Below are 19,112 nucleotides of genomic sequence, written 5' to 3'. Positions count from 1 at the left end.
TAGGTTATCTGAAGACTTGTAGCTACTAACAGGATCTGTGAAGTGCTGCGGTGCTTCCTGGGAGATGTAGTTTGCGGGGTATTGAAACCAGGGCTTCTCACAGGCTAGCAGGGTACCTTTCTTTTGGAAGGTCCTAGCCCACCTAGACTGGCACACCCACGTGCCTCTGACCGCGTCCTTATGCCAAACGGCGCTGTCCTTGCTTCAGGCCACTCCTATTCTTCGGCTGACCCCTGGTGGTCACGTGGAGCTGCTCGCCACGCAAGTCTGGGTCCTTCTGCGATCCACCGGGGTCCTCGCAGCCTGGAAGCCGCTCCGGAGCTGCCTGTTCGCGCGAGAGTTTGGAGGGGCGGGTTTGGGGTCGGTCTCCGGTGTAGGGCTCGCACGGCAGCGCTTCGGAGCCGTGCGTAGCCGGCCGCTTAGAGTGCGGGGAGCTGGGTCAGGCAGTCGCTGGGTCACCCTTGCCTGGAAAGTGGCGGAGCGCTCTGGAGAAGCCTGGACAGCCTCGCTCCCCCGCAGCCAGGTGCTACGGTCGGGAGTAAAGTGAGAGTCCGGCCGTCTTCGAGCGCCTGGGCCACGGCGGCGGCCCTGGGAGCAGAGGTGGGACGGATGCGAGTGGCACTGAGGGTCTGGAATGGACTGGAGCGAAGGCAATGGCGGCGTCCTCAGAAAGGGGGCTGGTCCGCACGGGAAAGCTATAGGCTGGAGGTGGGGATGCAGTAATCGAAGGTGGTGGGTCCAAATAGGCCCCAGGTATAGAGTGTTCTTCTGCCCACCACCTTTCTGCCTCCTGGCCTGAATCAGCTGCTTGCCTTGCCGGCAGCTTCTCTGTGCCTTCCGTCCTCACTTAATCGCCAACCTCCGTTCCGCAGCTGCCACATAGCCCTGTGAGCCCTAGGCAGCCAACGCTTAAGTACCAACATCTGGGGCCTCACCTGTCGACGTAGTGTCTGGGACTGAGCCCCAAGTCCCTCGCTCGCGCTCTCACTCACCGCGGGGGGGGGGGGGGGGGAAGGTTGGGGGCGGAATCCGGGTCCTCAAGCGCTGGAACAGAGGAGCTCCTTTGTGTCCTGGCCATTTCCTGAAAAGTAGAGCCAGAGTCACACTGAGGCCTTTGTAGGGTGGGGTGGGGGTAATGGAGCCGAATCCTCACACCTATGCTCTTATTCCACCCTTAACTCAGGTGGAGCAACCCCATTACTCTAAAGATGAAAGGCTGGGGTTGGCTGGCCCTGCTTCTGGGGGCCCTGCTGGGAACTGCCTGGGCTCGGAGGAGCCAGGATCTACATTGTGGAGGTAAGAGCACAAAGAGAAATGAGAGGAAGGAGGGTGGGGAAGACAGAGCCTTGGGAGAGCATGAGATACAGGGTCTGGGAGAAGAATGAATGGAAATCCCTGGGTTGATTTCCTTTCTCCCCTTCTTCCTCCTTCCTCTCCCCTCACACCAGCTTGCAGGGCTCTGGTGGATGAACTAGAGTGGGAAATCGCCCAGGTGGATCCCAAGAAGACCATTCAGATGGGCTCTTTCCGAATCAATCCAGATGGCAGCCAGTCAGTGGTGGAGGTAACTGTTACTGTTCCCCCAAATAAAGTAGCTCACTCTGAATTTGAATGAGAACTCAACTGATTAAGAAGGACCTTGGTTTAATAGATATTGACCCAGAAAGGTATCTAAAATATTGGGCTATCACATTTGTAAGAGGCTGGAGGCTTATACCCTATGCGCTTCCTGACTCCAAACCTTAATATTATTTCTGCTGTAGTTATTAGTAGACAGGGAACCCTGGTCAGCCCCCTCCTCCACATCCGTAATTCATGTCACTCATGTTTTCACTATGGCATAATTATATACATACAAAAGAGAAAAAGAAGGCCATATCCCTGTATGTAGGAAATTTATACTTTAGTAGAAAACATAACATATACGCAAAGCTATATCTAGTGGAGAGTATACAAAGAAAAGTTAAGGTTATGATGTTTGTGAGATGCTTTATAATTATTATCCTCAAAGCCTATACTACCTCTCTTATGCTCCTATTGAGGACAGGTATTAATCTCATTTAATACAAATAAATAAAATCATTAGCTTACACCCATAAGAATTAAGGGAGTTCAAAGGAAAGGAACACATAGTTAACTAGGATTTATCAAAGAGGTCTCTGTTTATAATTTGGAGGTAATGACACCTGTTTTATTTCTTAGAAATGTGAAGTGAGGTAAAATAAGATCATATATTTGAAAGCACTTTGGAACCATACGAATAAACTGTACTGTTTTTAATTAGGGAGGGCTTTTTCGAATAAGTTAGTTGAACTAGATTTGGAAGGAAGAGTAAGGATATAAATTACTAATGTACAGAGGTGGAAGAATATGAACCAAGGCTGAGGACATTTCTAGGTGCCTTATGCTCGCTCAGAGGCCCACCTCACAGAGCTGCTAGAGGAGGTATGTGACCGGATGAAGGAGTATGGGGAACAAATTGACCCTTCCACCCACCGCAAGAACTACGTACGTGTAGTGGGCCGGAATGGAGAATCCAATGAACTGGACCTACAGGGCATCCGAATTGATTCAGACATCAGTGGCACTCTCAAGTTTGCGGTGAGCTTTGGGAATGGGTAGCTGGTTTTTGAAAATTAGGGGAGTTATTGGACAGCCCAAGTGGAAAGCCATGTTAATGTCCTTCTCCTCTCTGGAGGTGGAGGCAAAAGGCCTCTTCTTGCTGCCCTCTCTCATTCATTTCTCCCTTGGGTTGACAGTGTGAGAGCATTGTGGAGGAATATGAGGATGAACTCATTGAATTCTTTTCCCGAGAGGCTGACAATGTTAAAGACAAACTTTGTAGTAAGCGAACAGGTAAACTAATCCCACTTTACTGCCTGTCCTGACAGCCCGTTAGAACCTGGCACATTCCTTAGCATGTTCCTCTACCTCCTATCCCCCATCCTCTGATAATAGCTCAAGAATTAACTTCCATTACCTATGACTTAGAGACTTGGGTTGTTCCTCTCTATTCTCTTCCTGTCAGCTTTCAGAATTTGTGGCTCCCTCACCTGACATCCTAGTGAAAGGATAGTGGGAATGTTTTGTCATCTAAAAGGATATGCTCTAAAAAATGGTGGTTGGTGTGTGTGCCAGTTTGGTTTGGGGCATTTTCTTGATAGTGACATATATCAGTATGAGAGTGGCATTTTCCTTCAAATTTTTATGTGCTATTTGCAGATCTATGTGACCATGCCCTGCACATATCGCATGATGAGCTATGAACCACTGGAGCGGCCCAGACTGACAGGCTTGATGGATCACCCCCAGGAGGGGAAGAGGGTGGCAATGCCTTTTATATTATGTTTTTATTGAAATGAACTGAAAAATTGTGAAACCAAAAGTATGAACTGTGTTGTCTTTTCATATCCAGAATCAACCCTTACGTTAAGCTTGAAGATAGGGGATTCCAGACAGGAAAGAAAAGGGAAGGAAGTGCTTTGGAAATGGTGTAGCATGAAGGTAGGAGGAGCCTGAGGCTTTCATTCTTTTGCCATCTGAGATTCCTGCTGGACTCAAAACTAGATAAGCATTTTTTTGGTGCCTACTCAATACCATGTGTTTAGAGTCTAATTGTGGAGAGAAGAGGAACCTCTGTGAATAAGCAAGGGAACATAGGTAAGTGTGTGGTAGTATGGGATTCTAAAAATGACTTGTATTTATACTGGTGAAACATAAAGTTTAAGACAGCTTGGTCTTGAAGGAAATCATGGATATGCATTATTCTTCCCTCCCTGCCCTTCCAGATAGAGGGATCAGCAACAGCAGAGAGGAAGTGGAAATAGATGGGGTCAACTCATCTGAAAAGTAAAGGCTTTATAAGATAGGGAGAGATGAGGTAAGGGATGGTATTTAATGAAGGCCCTTGCTTGCTGGTCTAAGCTTTTAGATTTGAACCTGTAGCACTAAAGTATACTTTTTTCATCTCCATCTGTCAGTCTGGACTGTAAGTCTGTCCCCACTTTCTATGTGTAGAGATTCTGTACTGGGGCATAGGGATGGAAACCTAAAGGATACCTTCTTTGAGGAGCTTCTTAAACACCTTGATCCAGAGGTATGTCTATCTCAGGGTTTGGAATGGAACACTTCTATCCCAGGAATACCTCAGGGAAAGAATAACTGAATAAACATTTTGAAGACTTTTTAAATTAAGCATTTTAGAATCTAAAGGGAACTTGGAGGTCATATAGTTCATCTCTGCCCATTTTACAGATGAAGAAACTGAGGCCTAGAGATACCACAGGGTCCTGAAGGTCTGTATTTAGTGGCAAAATTGGATCAAGAGGCTAATGTTCCGTACTGTCAATAGGATCTAATATAGCTGTAAAGTAGCTTCTGTTTTAAGTCTTTTTTTTCTCTCAATACCCTGTACACACAAAGCGAATGTGTTCAACAAGGCTTTCATGTCACAAATCCCTGAGAAATCTAACACATGAACTAGTTCAGAGCAAGTATCCTGATATTAGTTGACAACTCAGGTTCTAGTGTTAATTCCTTCTTCTCTCATCAGCCATAAGAAATGCGGTATCCTGTCAAGTCTGTTTTCCAGACCAGCTGTTACTATTTTTTCTTCTGTGATGCACATGAATAATGTTCACATTCTTCATACCCCTGTGAGTATACCCAGGATTCTGTCCATTGCCTGCTTCCTGTCTAAAAACTTAACTCTTCCATCAGAGAGCTTATCACGAGTGCGGAAGTACTCTATAGGGAACTCAAAATTGTTTTAATGTACAAAATAGCAAATAATTCACAAGCTTTAATAAAGTAATGTTAGTTGGTAATAAATTACTTGTGATACACCTCACTAGTCTGTCAAGGTACAGCTGTTAAGAACTCTCCAGCTCAACAGTCTTTGCCATTGCTACACAGGGGTGTGTCCTACATAGGGAAGAGTGGACATTATCCTCCTTGACTTGATCCTCAGAAGGTTAGGAGGATACTCTTTGCACATCTCTTTATTCATGTCATGAGTTACCACAAGGAATCCATGAATTTATCTGAATGTTTCTGGAGGCTCCCTACAACAAATGATTCTAGCCCAGTATTTTGGTAGATCAAATGCTAACCTTGCATATCTGGTTACACCTTAAGCTCTAGATGCCTTCTAAATGAGTTTATCAGTAAAATGTTAGAACTGAAAGAAACATTCTCGAATACAGTGTTCAATAATATCTGGATGTGAGTAGGAGATTTATCATGTGAAAACCCAGTCCTTTAAAAATAAATTTTAGAGGGGCTCTTGGGTGGCTCAGTCGGTTAAGCGTCCGACTTCGGCTCAGGTCACGATCTCACGGTCCGTGAGTTCGAGCCCCGCGTCGGGCTCTATGCTGACAGCTCAGAGCCTGGAGCCTGCTTCGGATTCTATGTCTCCCTCTCTCTCTGACCCTCCCCCATTCATGCTCTGTCTCTCTCTGTCTCAAAAATAAACATTTAAAAAAAATTAAAAAATAAATTTTAGAGAATTTTTATGCTGTTAAAAAGGATTCAGAGCAAGGACAAGAATCCTTTAAATACAGGACAGGGATGAATAGCAAGGGCAAAGGAACTAGTTTATGTTGAATACTCCTATAACAAGCACATACACCTTACTTAATCTCTACAATTCTAAGAAATAGATGTTGCTCCCATTTTTACAGATGAAGAAACTAAGTTCAAAGAGATTGTGTCTTAGGGAATCAAGACTTCAACCTTAGCAATTGTCTTATCCCTAGGCCAATGGGTCTTTCTATCTCATTCCTATAGTGGAGTCTCCATGTAGTTCCTAGTGGCTGTGTACACTAGTACTTTTGCTTGAAAACTACCATGCCCTCTGACTCTAATAATCAATAATGAAAAAGCACTGGGCGGGGGGGAGGGAGTGAAAAAGCATTATATCCTCCTTTCAGACTGATTATATTTTTCCAGACTGATTGTAATAAGAAACCCATTCTACCCCACCAGTCATTTTACGTGTTAAGTGTTTGTCTCTCCTACCTTTATATATTCTGGGAGGGTCACCAATTTATCATGTATTTCAGGTATGGATGTACAAACATTTTATAGTTGAGTAAGATTATTCCTTATTTTAGAAAATATTTAAGATACAGAACACACTGAGTTGATGTGCCCAGAAGACCATTAACAGTGATTCAGAAGTCCCCTTCCTGAGTTACAGCTGATAATTCATAGTCATCACCATATAAACAGTACAGTTTAGTAGTTAAGGTACAGCTTCTGGGCAATTACAAGCTATGGTCCTGAGCAGAATACTTTATCTAAACCTTGGTTTCCCCCTCTGTATACTAACTAATGTTAGAGATACTAACATTACCTACATCCTTTAGAGTTTTTGTGAGGATTAATTAAGATAGTGCATGTACCACATTTAGATAGTACCTGGAAATTATGAGTATTCAATAAATTTTAGTTACCCATTAAATACAGGAGTTTGATCTACTGATGCAGGCCTTTTCAGTTGAAGCCCAGGCTGCATTTTCCCACTTACCCTTAGCCACCAGGGGGCACCATCACCTCTGTCCATTTTAAAGAGGTCCTCCCAAGGTCAAGATGACCTCAGTGCGCAGCCTTCTCTCCACTGCCCCACTAGTTCTCAGGCACTTAGTTGTATTTAGACCTAAAGCTCACTTGGCTGCTTTATTCATGCCAATCCTCCCTTAATTTTCTTCTCTCCTCCCCAGGTCCCATTCACGTTTAGGAAGAGATTCTAAGCTAGCTTCTGGGAGATCACATTTAGTCCTGATCCCTGGGCTTTCTCACTGGCGTTATAGGACTGGATGTCAGGACTAAACAACTTCAAAACAAGTCCAGGGGCGCCTGGGTGGCGCAGTCAGTTAAGCGTCCGACTTCAGCCAGGTCACGATCTCGCGGTCTGTGAGTTCGAGCCCCGCATCGGGCTCTGGGCTGATGGCTCAGAGCCTGGAGCCTGTTTCCGATTCTGTGTCTCCCTCTCTCTCTCTGCCCCTCCCCGTTCATGCTCTGTCTCTCTCTGTCCCAAAAATAAATAAACGTTGAAAAAAAAAAAATTAAAAAAAAAAAAAAACAAAAAAAAACAAGTCCATAAAGTAGTCATAACACTAGGCTCCAGGACATGGTGTCAAGAGGCTTAGAGCTTTGCTGTTTCCCACCCTCCCGCCAGTGACTAGAGCTCCAAAATAGGTTACCCTTATGGCCACTCAATAATTACTCTTTGGTAGCCTCACCCTGAAAATGCCTCTTGTATTTTGGGGTACTGGAGTTCAGACCTCTGGTTAGTCTCTGTGGATAATTAACCAGAGAGCAGAAACCAGGCCAGACTATTCTAGGGTTAGGAGGAAATCCTCTGTGAGATGCTAAATTGGGAGCAAATATTGATCATTGGAGCTTTGAAGTCACCGAGAAGGTAGTTGAGGTCAGTGTTCCTTTGGGGCACTGCTTGGCTTCTCTTCATGTAGTTCTTTACTAAGACCTACCAATCTGATTTCCGAATCAGAGGAGTGTTGGTTGGTAAGTTGTGAAGCTAGGTACAAGGAAAATTGGGAAGAGAAAATGGTGGTTTCTCCTTCTCTTTCCCCAAGTCCAAGCTATAAACTAGTTTCTTTATAAAGCAGGTCTATCTAAACCTGGTTTGATGGTACTGAGACTTCTGAACCTTGTTATTGCTATGTGAGGAGATAAAAAGACTATTCATTTGGAGCTTGGGGTTTGTAGATTAGGTGTCCTGGTCCTTGGGTCACTTTCCCTCTGCACCTAGGTCAATGACAGTGATGGGTTTAGGAGGTAGAAAGGTCCTGAGGTCTTGTCTACCTAGATGAGTTAGTGAAAAGCAATGTAGAAGATCAATTTAGTACTGAAGTTCATTTAATGGTCTCTGGGAAGCATGGGATAAGTGTATACAAGACAGCCATGTAGGAGAAGGGGTCCAGAGGCTCTATGGGAGTGATGGAGTGAAGGAAGCGATGTGACAAATAGGGAGGATGCTTAATGCCTAATTTTGGATGAGGGGCTAGTCTGCAGCTTTTGATCTTACGGCTAGATGTGGGGTGGGCTACCTGCCTGGGGTTATGTGACTGGAATGGCAGTGAGACTAATGCCCAGGGCCCAGAGGTTTTGGCCTGTGCTGGAAGCCTTACTTTTTTTTTTTTTTTTTTTTAAAGATTTTATTTATGTTAGTAATGTCTATACCCAATGTGGGGCTCAAACCTATAACCCTGAGATCAAGAGTGGCATGCTTCACCAACTGAGCCTGGCACCCTTGGAAGCCTTCATATTATGGGGGCATCTGTAAGGTTTGGATTTCCTGGCACCAGACGCAGAACTGACAGCCCATAGATACACTGGATATATTCAGGCTCCTGCCTTTGCTTTCCCTCTCCATATATTGGGGTCTTTTACTATCTATAATACTATGGCCTCTGCTGACCTCAAATGGTCATCAAGCAGCTAACTCTGGCATCATAGCCTCTGTCCACATGACGGCACCTCTATGGCCATTAAGTCATTGACCAAAGACATTCTTTAAGAAAGTATGCCAGTGGGGTAGGAGGTGCCGGCAATGATCAGTAGCTGTGATAGTATATTAAAGGACTGGCTTCCGAGGACCTTCCAAGGTCGGAGTTCTTGGGACTTTTTCTCTCATATTAACTTGAGAACTAACCCCAAATGTATTAAGGGCAAGAGGGAAGCCGAAGAAGGAAGTTAACTGAGTTATCAGGCACATACTTAGTCACCTACACGCCCCCCGCCCCCCCTCCCCCGCGCCCATCCTTAATTAGCCTAACCCAGGCGGTCCAATCCTGCCCGCAACAACTGCTGTCTATGGCTCAGGTCCCGCCCACACACACGCCGGACCAATGGCCGATCCGGAGGCGAGTCCCCTGAGAGGGGCGGGAGCGGGTTCGGGCAGTAGGCGGGGCCTCGCTGAGGACCCCGGGCTGGGCGCCGCCGCCGGTTTGTCTACCCTTTCCCTCAGCCACCTCCTTTCAACCTTGTCCACCCGTCGGCGCGGCCTTTGCTGCAGCGGCGGCGGCTCCCGTTCCTGCCGCAGCTCTGTCCCCTCCTTCCCTCCCCACCAGATCCCCGAGTTCGCCCGTCATGGCTTTACTCACTGCGGCCGCCCGGCTCTTCGGAGCCAAGGTGAGCAACTAAGGGAGGGAGCGCGCGGCCCAAGGGTGGGGCTCAGACGACTGCAGGCCCTTCAGCGCCGGGGTCTCCCTCCCCTACCCATACGCACCCCAGCGCTCCTTAAAGGGGCCCTGCGCCTGGCTGGCCGCCAGCCTTCTGTGGAGCACTCAGGGCCATGTGCTACGTTGGCCTTCTGCCCCTCCGGGTGAAGAGAGAGCTGCCCGCCCCCGGCATGCGGTCTTGGGCGGGTGGAGAGCCCGGCCTCTGCTGTCACCCTGCATGTCTAGCGTGGAAGAGCTCTGGGCAAAGGAGCTGCCAGTGGAGAACATAGGTGTTGTGTTCTATTGGAGTTAGGGAAAGGGCCTGTTTGGAGGAGGGGGTGAGGGGGTAGAAGTGGCAGGGATGAAGAGATGTGCCCACTGTCCCTGGACCAGAGCTGGAGCGGTGGCTGATTTCAGCTTCTGCTTTGTAGGGAAGGCCTCGTCAGTTCCCAAACTGCCTTTTTTTCTATTTCTCCAACCCAAATTTTGAAGCTTTTAATGACCAAGCTTTAGCAGTTCCTCTGGTGGAGTGGAACTCAGGTCCTTTTTGTCCTTGGGACTCTTGCACTTACTCTTCATATAGGAGGAGCTTGGATGGGGTGGAGCCCTTCTGTAAAACCTTCTGCATGATTATCATATATGATTGGAGAAAGAACCAGAAAGATTGTTCCTCCAAACTGCAGGCCAGTAAGTGAAGATAACTGGGCAGGAGATAGTACTGCTGAAGTCACATGACCAATCTTACTACTCTCTCACTCAGGGTTAGCCATTGCTCTTAAGTCTACTCTACCCAGGAGAGATATTCCTCTCATTCTTTGAGGCCCTAATTTACTCGTATTTTGTTGCCTTTGTATTATATGAATATTATTGCTTGGTACTTTCAACTTCAAATTGCCAGTACTTTTGTCTCTGGGTAGCTTAGCCCTTTAAGTAGAGAAACTGCTGTGTTGAGGGGGGGTAGTCCCAGTCTTCTAATCCAAGTAGGGACAGTCCCACAAGTGACCTTGACTTCTGCAAAGAACTTATACTTTCTCTTCTGCAGATTAAACCTGCCAGCACCTGAAGGAAAGGAAAGTCTTAGAATGGGTTTGACTTGCTGTGTGTTATCTTGCATGGTTGACAGATAAGGTGAAGCCTGTAGAATTTACACTGGGGTTCTTCCAGGTACCCAGCAGCAAGGTGGAGGCTGATCATTTGGGAGATACTTGTCTTACTTGACTGTTGCTTCTTCTGCTGCCAGGGAACAGGGTAAGGAAGTCTCTTGGGAAATGAAGCAAGTTCTAGATAGTGTTTTGGCAGAATAGGGGACATGACACTATAATTAGCTCATTTCAGAGTTGCTAACCCAGACCGGTTAATCTAACCCTTAAGCGAATTTGAAAAACCTTTAGAATTTACCTTTTGAATTTATTTTGTCCTTTAAGCCTCTAGGGAAGCTCAGAACGCTTTTGGGATGACAGTGCTATATAATTGTAGAATCATTATTGTTTTGTTTACTTTCCTGTTAGGGATGAACCTGAGGATCCCAGAAACCTGTAAATTGGAAGCCATTTGAAGGCTCTTGACTCTTAAAATTAGCAAAGCTCAAAAAACACAGGAGTGGAAATTTCCTGAGATCTAAGCAGAATGACCAGGATACCAAGAAGCCTTTCATTTTGTCAGCATTGCTAGCACCTGCCTGAGTTTTCCAGCTTAGCCTGCAAGTTAACTGGAACTCAGTTTTACTTTTGCTATTAAGGTAGGCTTTAAAGGGCAAAAATAAATACTTTCTGATTTGAGAAAACTGACCCCTACTACTTTGATTCTCAAGGTCAGATGTAGTTCCACTTTTCTGAGAAGAGGTGTTGTTGTTTTTTGTTTTTTGTTTTTTTTTTTGTTTAGAGCACGTGCGCATTCAAGAGCATGCACAAGCTAGGGAAGGGCAGAGGGAGAGGGAGGGACAGAATCCCAAGCAGGCTCCAAGCCCAGCCTGGAGCCTAGTGCAGGGCCCCATCTCACAAATCTCGAGATTATGACCTGAGCTGAAATCAAGAGTCGAACTTTTATTTTATTATTTTTTTTAATGTTTATTTATTTTTGAGAGAGAGAGACAGAGTGTGAGCAGGACAGGGACAGAGAGAGGAGACACAGAATCCAAAGCAGGCTCAACTGCAGGGCTGGAACTCACAAACCACGAAATCATGACCTGAGCTGAAGTCGGCCGCTTAACCAACTGAGCCACCCAGGCGAGGCACCCCAAGAGTCGGACTTTTAACCTACTGAGCCACCCAGGTGCCCCTGAGAAGAGATTTTTTTAACTATGCTAGGTGACATAAATGCCAGTCATTGTATTGTTCTACCATACTCACTTTCAGGTAATTTAATGAACACCTGAGTTGGAGAGATAGACTAATTCAGAACCTTGAGATTCTTTGACTTATTTATCCAAATGAATTCATAGTAAGCAATGGCCTTAGTATTAGCTCTGGGTGCCTTCTCTTTGTGGTACTATCTTTTCAGAAGTGGCCCAGGCCTGGATTTGGGCTGGAAATTAGAGTATGGCCACTAATTCATCTCTGGACTCTTTTAACACCAAGTAACCTAGGGTTACTTAACAAACCCTAGTTACTTTTTTTTTTTTTAATGTTTATTCAGTTTTGAGAATTAGCGAGTATGAGTGGAGGAGGGGCAGAAAATGGGAGACAGGATCTGAAGCAGGCTTTCCACTGACAGCAGAGAGCTTGATGCAGGGCTCGAACTGACGAACCAAGAGATCATGACCTGAGCCAAAGTCAGACACTTAACCCACCGAGCAACCCAAGCACCCCAACAAACCCCAGTTACATCTTGTACCGTTGAGAATTGCTCCTCCAGGCTAGGGTGTTCGATAACTTTGAGAAAATCAAGCCAAAAGTGTTTTTATATGATTTCTAGACCTTTTCAAGACACTTAAATTGAAACCCATGATTCCTTTACAGTAGATCTATACTACTGAACATCTCCAGTATAAATCCTAGTCTGAAATTGTGTTCAACAAAACTAGATCAAGTTTTTTTCTGTGAAATGGTAGTTAGGCTTACAGCCCTGAACTTTAGTTTTTAAAAAACATTTTTTTAAGTTTATTTAAGTAATCTCTACACCCAACATGGGGCTTGAACCCACGACCCCAAGATCAAGAGTTGCATGCTCTTCCAACTGAGCCAACCAGATGCCCCTTACAGCCTAGAACTTTTTAAAAAAATTTATTTGTGTGTGTGTATGTGAGAGAGAGAAAGAGAAAGAGAAAGAGCAGGGGAGTGTGTGTGTGTGTGTAAGAGAGAGAGAGAGAAAGAGAATGAGCAGAGGAGAGGGCCCCGAGGGAGAGAGGAAGAGACTCCCAAGCAGGCTCTGCACTGTCAGCATAGAGCCCAATGTGAGGCTTGATCTCATGAACCATGAGATCATGACCTGAGCCAAAACCAAGAGTTGGACGCTTAACTGATGGAGCCACCCAGGCACTCCTATAGCCTAGAACTTTTAAAGGCAAGTGCCCAAATCTCAGACTACCCAAAGTGTGATGGCAGTTCCTTGATGCTTACTAGATGGGCTAAAGATGAAAAATGGAGAGTAAAAAGCCTCATCGTGTGCTAATGGTGGGATGACTGCATTTGTTCTTCCTAGTGGCCTTTAGATTGGTAATGGATCAGTGCGTGGATATGGAGAAGCAGTGAGGTGAGCATTGCTGAAGTAAATCATTAGAAGAGAAGGCTGGCATTCCTAGTTCAGATGGGCAGAAGGTAGGAAGCCAGATGTGGTGGATCTCTAGAGCTACATAGTAATTATTTTTGACCTAGTTCAGTGCTTTATGTGATATAGTAGGATGTGAAATTTAAAACAGTAGTGAGGCAGCCTTAGCGATAGAGCTTTCTTAACATATGACTCTTTCAGTTTTTCCCTCAGTTGCCCAAATTCTTTAGGTCCCTGTGTGGTTTTTTTTTTAAGGTTTATTTATTTAAGTGATTTCTGCACCCAATGTGGGGCTCAAAGTCATGACCCTGAGATCAGGAGTCACATGCTCCTCCAAATGAGTCAGCTAGGCACCCCTAGGTTCCTGTATTTCTTTTTACGTGTTACCATTTTAAAAGTTCTGTAAGTTCACAGTGGGCATTATCACCTGGGTTGCTTGTTCATATTGCACATTCATTAATCCTGTCTTCAGATTCTGATTCAGCAAAGGTAGGATGGGATCTGGAAACTTGTATTTTTTCAAGCACTTCTGTTGACTGACCTGGTGGGCCAGTAAAGCCACGTACAGGTCTCTCTTGTTTGCAACTTTATTGAATGTATATATGAAACTTTGTGTATTTGGGCTTTTTTATTTTTTTGGAATTAGTGATTATTTTGGAAATTAATTTCAAGGGCACCTGGGTGGCTCAGTCAGTTGAGTCTGACTTCAGCTCAGGTCATGATCTCAGGGTTCATGGGTTTGAGCCCCGCCTCAGGCTCCCAGCTGTCAGCACCGAGCTCATTTCAGATCCTCTGTTCCCCTCTCTCTCTCTGCCCCTCCCCCGCTCATTCTCATTCCACCCCCCTCTTAAAAATAAATAAACATTTTGGGGTGCCTGGGTGGCTCAGTCGGTTAAGTGTCCGACTTGGGCTCAGGTCATGATCTCGCAGTCCATGAGTTCGAGCCTTGTGTCAGGCTCTGTGCTGACAGCTCAGAGCCTGGAGCCTGTTTCAGATTCTGTATCTCCCTCTCTCTCTGCTCCTCCCCGGTTCATGCTCTCTCTGTCTCAAAAATAAAGAAACATTTAAAAAAAAATAAATAAACATTTTTTAAAAATATGACTTCAAAATTTTGACTTCAAAAATAACTATTCTAGGGGGCGCCTGGGTGGCGCAGTCGGTTAAGCGTCCGACTTCAGCCAGGTCACGATCTCGCGGTCCGTGGGTTCGAGCCCCGCGTCGGGCTCTGGGCTGATGGCTCAGAGCCTGGAGCCTGTTTCCGATTCTGTGTCTCCCTCTCTCTCTGCCCCTCCCCCGTTCATGCTCTGTCTCTCTCTGTCCCAAAAATAAATAAACGTTGAAAAATAACTATTCTAGGCAATAGTCCGTTTAGGCTACTTTCTCTAGATTTGTCTTTCTAGGCTTTTTTTTCAAATGCTTTCAGAAGTATCTTGTAAATTTCTGGACCAAAGTGTTAGGTGCTGAAACTACAAAAGAACTCCTAGTGGAAGTGAGAGCAGTTTCTAGTTCCCAAGAAAGTAGGAGGAGGGCAGATCCTATCTATATACTTTATTCACTAGCATATACTTAGTGTATTTAGAATAAGTAGGTGTTTAGAAAATATTTGTTAAAGAACAGTTAGGATTTCTACTGAAAGCAAAATTAGGGCTCTTGATTCTTTTCTGAGGTTGAATTCCTGTCCTTCGTGGTCTTCCTTGGAGTGAATCTTTAGGGAAGACTCTGTTAGAAAATGACAATTAGGTAGAATTATTAAGGAACTCCTGTGAGTATGGAGGTCAAAGTATGAAATCTGAATATTACTGTGCTCACACTATTAAGTGGCCTGACCAAGTAGTGCAGGCCGACTTCCAATATCACCATTGTGAAACACAGATGTTAAATGGCTTTAGTTCTCTGACCTGGTTCTGGGGAGAGAGGAGCCTTTGTCGTATGTGTGTTCTTTCTCCCTTAATGCAAGTTGTTCCTTCTGCGTTGCAAGCCTTTGCAGCACAAGATTTTTCCTACCAGTTATTAGTGCATTATGTTTGCTTCATCAGCTAAGCCCGTTCTGCTGGCTTGGCAAGCTCTGATCTTTTTTTTTTTTTTTTTTAATGTTTATTTATTTCTGAGACAGAGAGAGACAGAGTATGAGTGGGGGAGGGGCAGAGAGAGAGGGAGACACAGAATCCCAAGCAGGCTCCAGGCTCCGAGCTGTCAGCACAGAGCCCGATGCAGGGCTCAAACTCACAAACTGTGAGATCATGACCTGAGCCGAAGTTGGTCGCTCAACTGACTGAGCTACCCAGGCACCCCAAGCTCTGATCTTTTTTCTGATGAACGACAAGGGCTCCATTAAAATCAAGAGCATCTCTCTCAAGCTTGTAATGCTGGAGCTCTTGCATATGTTGTAAGACATGTTCTAAATGTGTCTAGGATGGAGGATCAAAGAAAATTTGGCTTTTCTCCTGTGGAATAAAGGTCCTAGGTGTGGACCAATGATGATAACAGGCTAAGAGGAGTGAGTAAGAGGGAAATAACCACCTTATTAAGTGCTTATTCAAATAGGATTCTGAGGGCACTGGCTAGCTTCAGTCAGTGGAGTGTGCAGCTCTATTTTTTTATAATACTTATTTATTTTTGTGAGAGAGAAGTGGGGGAGAGAGAGAATCCCAAGCAGACTTTGTGCTGTCAGCACAGAACCCCATGTGGGGCTCAATCTCATGAACCATGAGATCATGACCTGACCCAAAATCAAGAGTCAGTGACTTAACCAACTGAGCCACCCAGATGCCCCTGGAGCATGTGACTCTTGATCTTGAGGTTGTGAGTTCAAGCCCCACATTGGATGTAGAGATCGCTTGAAAATAAAATCTTACAAAAAACAAAAAATAGGATTCTGTTGTTCTGAGAATTTGAGGGAGGATACAGGAGTTTCTGATGATTTTTTGGCGATTTTGTGCATACCTTATTCCAGAAATACCCTAAGTATGGTAGGCAAGTCTTTGGCAGAATTTCCTGCATGTACTAGTAGTCCTTTTCCTCCCTTGGCCCTTTAAGCTAGAGGTTCTTTTAGTTATATTTTTCTGTTCTAGTACATTTGAGAGTCACAGCTCACTTCCATCAATAGTAGCAAACTCTCTAGAAGAGTTCTTGCAAGAGATGGCAGTGTTTTGAGGTTTGAAAAAAACCTCTTAGTGATTGTAATACCCCCACCCCACCCCACCCTGTAGAGAAACATGGCTGTCAGACATCTAAGCCAGGCCCTTGTCTTTGGAAACAGCTCACTCTCTCTCTCCCCATGAAGGAGCTGACCTGTTGAATGAGGTGACTCCCTGATTCACCTGACAGCTGTTCCAGTAGGGTGACTCTACACGTGGCATGCTACCAGAAGTCAAAAGCCTAGTTGCCACACCTCCGGAATTAGGGGAGGAGCTGGTAGGTGAAAGTTCAGGGATGACTCAGAGGTTTGTAACCTGTCCCATCAGTGAGTATAGCCTGCATGTACTATACAGAGCTATTGAGCTGGTCTCTTTGGCAGCTAGGTGGTAGATGAAATGAGGTGTGTAGCCTTGGGTGTGACAGTCCTCCAGCATCTCCTTTCTAGTCATTTTTTCAGCTGGGTAGTTAAATTTGTTTCAACTTCTTGAGACTCCTCCCCTCTTCATCAGTAGGTTTTTAAGGTTCTTAAAAAGGAAATTAAGGCTTTATTTCCTATTCTACAGGTAGAGGGAATTATCCATTCACCCCTTCCTCAGGCCTGACTGCCTCTTTCCTGGAATCCAACTCTGGGAGAGAGTAGTGACACTTGAGGTGTTAGGTAATAGGCCAACACATTTCTAAGAAACACATGTTTATTGAACTCACTTATGCAGAAAGCACTGTTCTGGATGCTTTCATGCGGATTATTTTGTACAGTCTACTCTACCTTGAAATTGGCTCTATTATTGCCAATTTAGAGATATGAAAACTGTGACTTAGAAAAGTTAGGCCATATAGCCAAGGTAACACAGCATGATAATAACAGAACCTGGATTTAAAACTTGATTGTAGGGGCGCCTGGGTGGCTCAGTCGGTTAAGCGTCCGACTTCAGCTCAGGTCACAATCTCGAGGTCCATGAGTTCGAGCCCCGCGTCGGGCTCTGGGCTGATGGCTCAGAGCCTGGAGCCTGCTTCGGATTCTGTGTCTCCCTCTCTCTCTGCCCCTCCCCCGTTCATGCTCTGTCTCTCTCTGTCTCAAAAATAAATAAATGTTAAAAAAATTTTTTTTTTAAATAAAATAAAATAAAACTTGATTGTAATAACTGTACATCCCAGAGTCTACATTCTACCCTTTTGCTCCCTTGCTTAACACTTTAGGCCATGTATACATCTCAGACTTTATTGTTCATATGAATCAGATTTGGATGCAGTAGGTCTGAAGTGAGGCCCAAGAGTCTGTGTTTCTCACAAGCTCTAAGTAATGCTAGTGCTGCTGGCTAGGCAGTCATGTTTTATTTAAAAAAAAAAATTTTACGTTTATTTATTTTGAGAGAGAGTGCACATGCGCAAGCAGGGGAAGGGCAGAGAGAGAGGGAGAGAGAGAGAATCCTGTGCTGACAGCTTGATGCCCAGTGCAGGGATTTGAACTCATGAACTGTGAGATCATGATTTGAGCTGAAACCAATTTTCGGATGCCTAACCTACTGAGCTATCCAGGTGCCTGTAGGCAGTCATATTTTAAATAGCAAGGCTTTTGAGTACCTTTATATATGTCCTTCTTAGAGCCTTAACTCAGACTTTGAGCTAAGTAGCTTGAGTGTTATCCTAAATATGGAGAAGGAAAGGGAAACAATACGGCTGAGCCTTGAGCAACACAGTTTGAACTGTGCTGGTCCATTTATATGTGGATTTTTACAGTGCAGTACTGCAAATGTGTTATCTCTTCCTTATGATTTTGTAGTAACATTTTCTTTAGCTTTTTTGTAAGAATACAGTAGGTAAAATATATAACATACAAAATAGGTATTAATAGACTATGTTATCAGTAAGGGTTCCAATCAACAGTAGGCTGTTAGTAGTATAGTCTTACGGAAGCCGAAAGCTATACCCAGGTTTTCAACTGCATGGGGGATTTGTATCCCTAAGTCCTGTGTTGTTCAAGGATCAACTATAGTTAGTTGTTTTGCTTTGGATGTCTGTTAATTTAGTAATGTAGGTGGGGCTAGAACCCAGATTTTCTTTCCTAATTCCAAATCATGTGCTCTGTTTTCTGCATCATTAGGTAAAATTGTTCTAATTTGAATTTTTCCTATCTAGCTTTTTGAGTGGTTATAGCACTGAATTGCTGCCTTTAAAATCCTTCTGATTTCTTTAGTTTTCTTTAAGCTGCGGGGTTAGCTAAAAATATGACTAATCCTGATGCTGAAGGGCATGAGAAAATGGCCAAAATGTTTAATTTTATGTATTTATTTATATAACAAATGCAAGGCACTTGCCATAGGCCAGAAGTGGTTTCAAGTGCTTTATAAATGTTGACTTAATTAATCCCCACAGCAATCCTTTGAGATAGGTACTATTATTGTTCCCATTTTACTGATAAGGAAACTGAGGCACAGAAAGGTTAAATGACTTGGCTAGGGTCACACAGCTAATAAGTGGCAGAGAAGGGCAGTAGAAACAGAGTATACTACCTTTATTCCATAACTACATAGCCAAGCTATCCATATACTAATGTTGCTTTGCAAATCAGAGATCTGGCCAAGTGTTGCTGATAGAGATTAGGGACAGTTAAAATCAGCCCTCTAAGTTACTCCTGAGACTCCTCACATTAAATGGCAAAGACACTCACCACAAAGGAAATTAAGACTTTGATGATGTTGAAAATGGAATGATAGTTATAAGTTTCTTTTCCTATGCATGCTCTTAAAGTAGCATTCATATAAATAGATCTGCAAAACGACTAGCAAAGCAGCAGTGATGACCCAGCTGAGTCTTTTTTTTTTTTTTTTAACGTTTATTTATTTTTGAGACAGAGAGAGACAGAGCATGAACAGGGGAGGGGCAGAGAGAGAGGGAGACACAGAATCTGAAACAGGCTCCAGGCTCTGAGCGGTCAGCACAGAGCCCGACGCGGGGCTCGAACTCACGGACCGTGAGATCATGACCTGAGCCGAAGTTGGATGCCGAGCCACCCAGGCGCCCCCAGCTGAGTCTTTTAAATGATGTTGCATTCTCACAGCCTTTTTAGGTGATCTTCCATCCTTT

At 44.5% G+C, this 19,112-nt stretch overlaps 2 protein-coding genes across 4 annotated transcripts in view; both read left to right on the top strand.

Annotated features, from left to right (window-relative positions):
* Nucleotides 1-290: 290 nt before the first annotated feature.
* On the top strand, nt 291-3,385 carry CNPY2 (canopy FGF signaling regulator 2). Its single transcript, XM_047866603.1, has 6 exons — nt 291-600; nt 1,184-1,296; nt 1,449-1,564; nt 2,398-2,601; nt 2,760-2,856; nt 3,223-3,385. Exons 2-6 carry the CDS (start codon nt 1,209-1,211, stop codon nt 3,264-3,266), a joined length of 549 nt encoding a protein of 182 aa, XP_047722559.1. The 5' UTR covers nt 291-600; nt 1,184-1,208; the 3' UTR covers nt 3,267-3,385.
* The window catches only part of CS (citrate synthase), a 33,769-nt gene continuing 18,039 nt past the window's right edge, over nt 3,383-19,112 (top strand). Inside the window, exon 1 of one of the 3 annotated variants that reach the window (XM_047866599.1) lies at nt 3,383-3,504. In XM_047866599.1, the coding sequence (XP_047722555.1) occupies nt 3,388-3,504 (117 nt within the window). In that variant the 5' untranslated portion in view covers nt 3,383-3,387. Of the gene's footprint in view, nt 3,505-3,631; nt 4,656-8,937; nt 9,157-19,112 lie in introns of those variants that run through there. The other 2 variants (XM_047866601.1, XM_047866600.1) reach the window with 2 other exon arrangements.

This window comes from Prionailurus viverrinus, chromosome B4 (genome assembly GCF_022837055.1).
Source record: "Prionailurus viverrinus isolate Anna chromosome B4, UM_Priviv_1.0, whole genome shotgun sequence".
In the NCBI taxonomy this organism is placed as follows: domain Eukaryota; kingdom Metazoa; phylum Chordata; class Mammalia; order Carnivora; family Felidae; genus Prionailurus; species Prionailurus viverrinus.
This window is presented reverse-complemented; position numbering and strand designations above follow the sequence as displayed.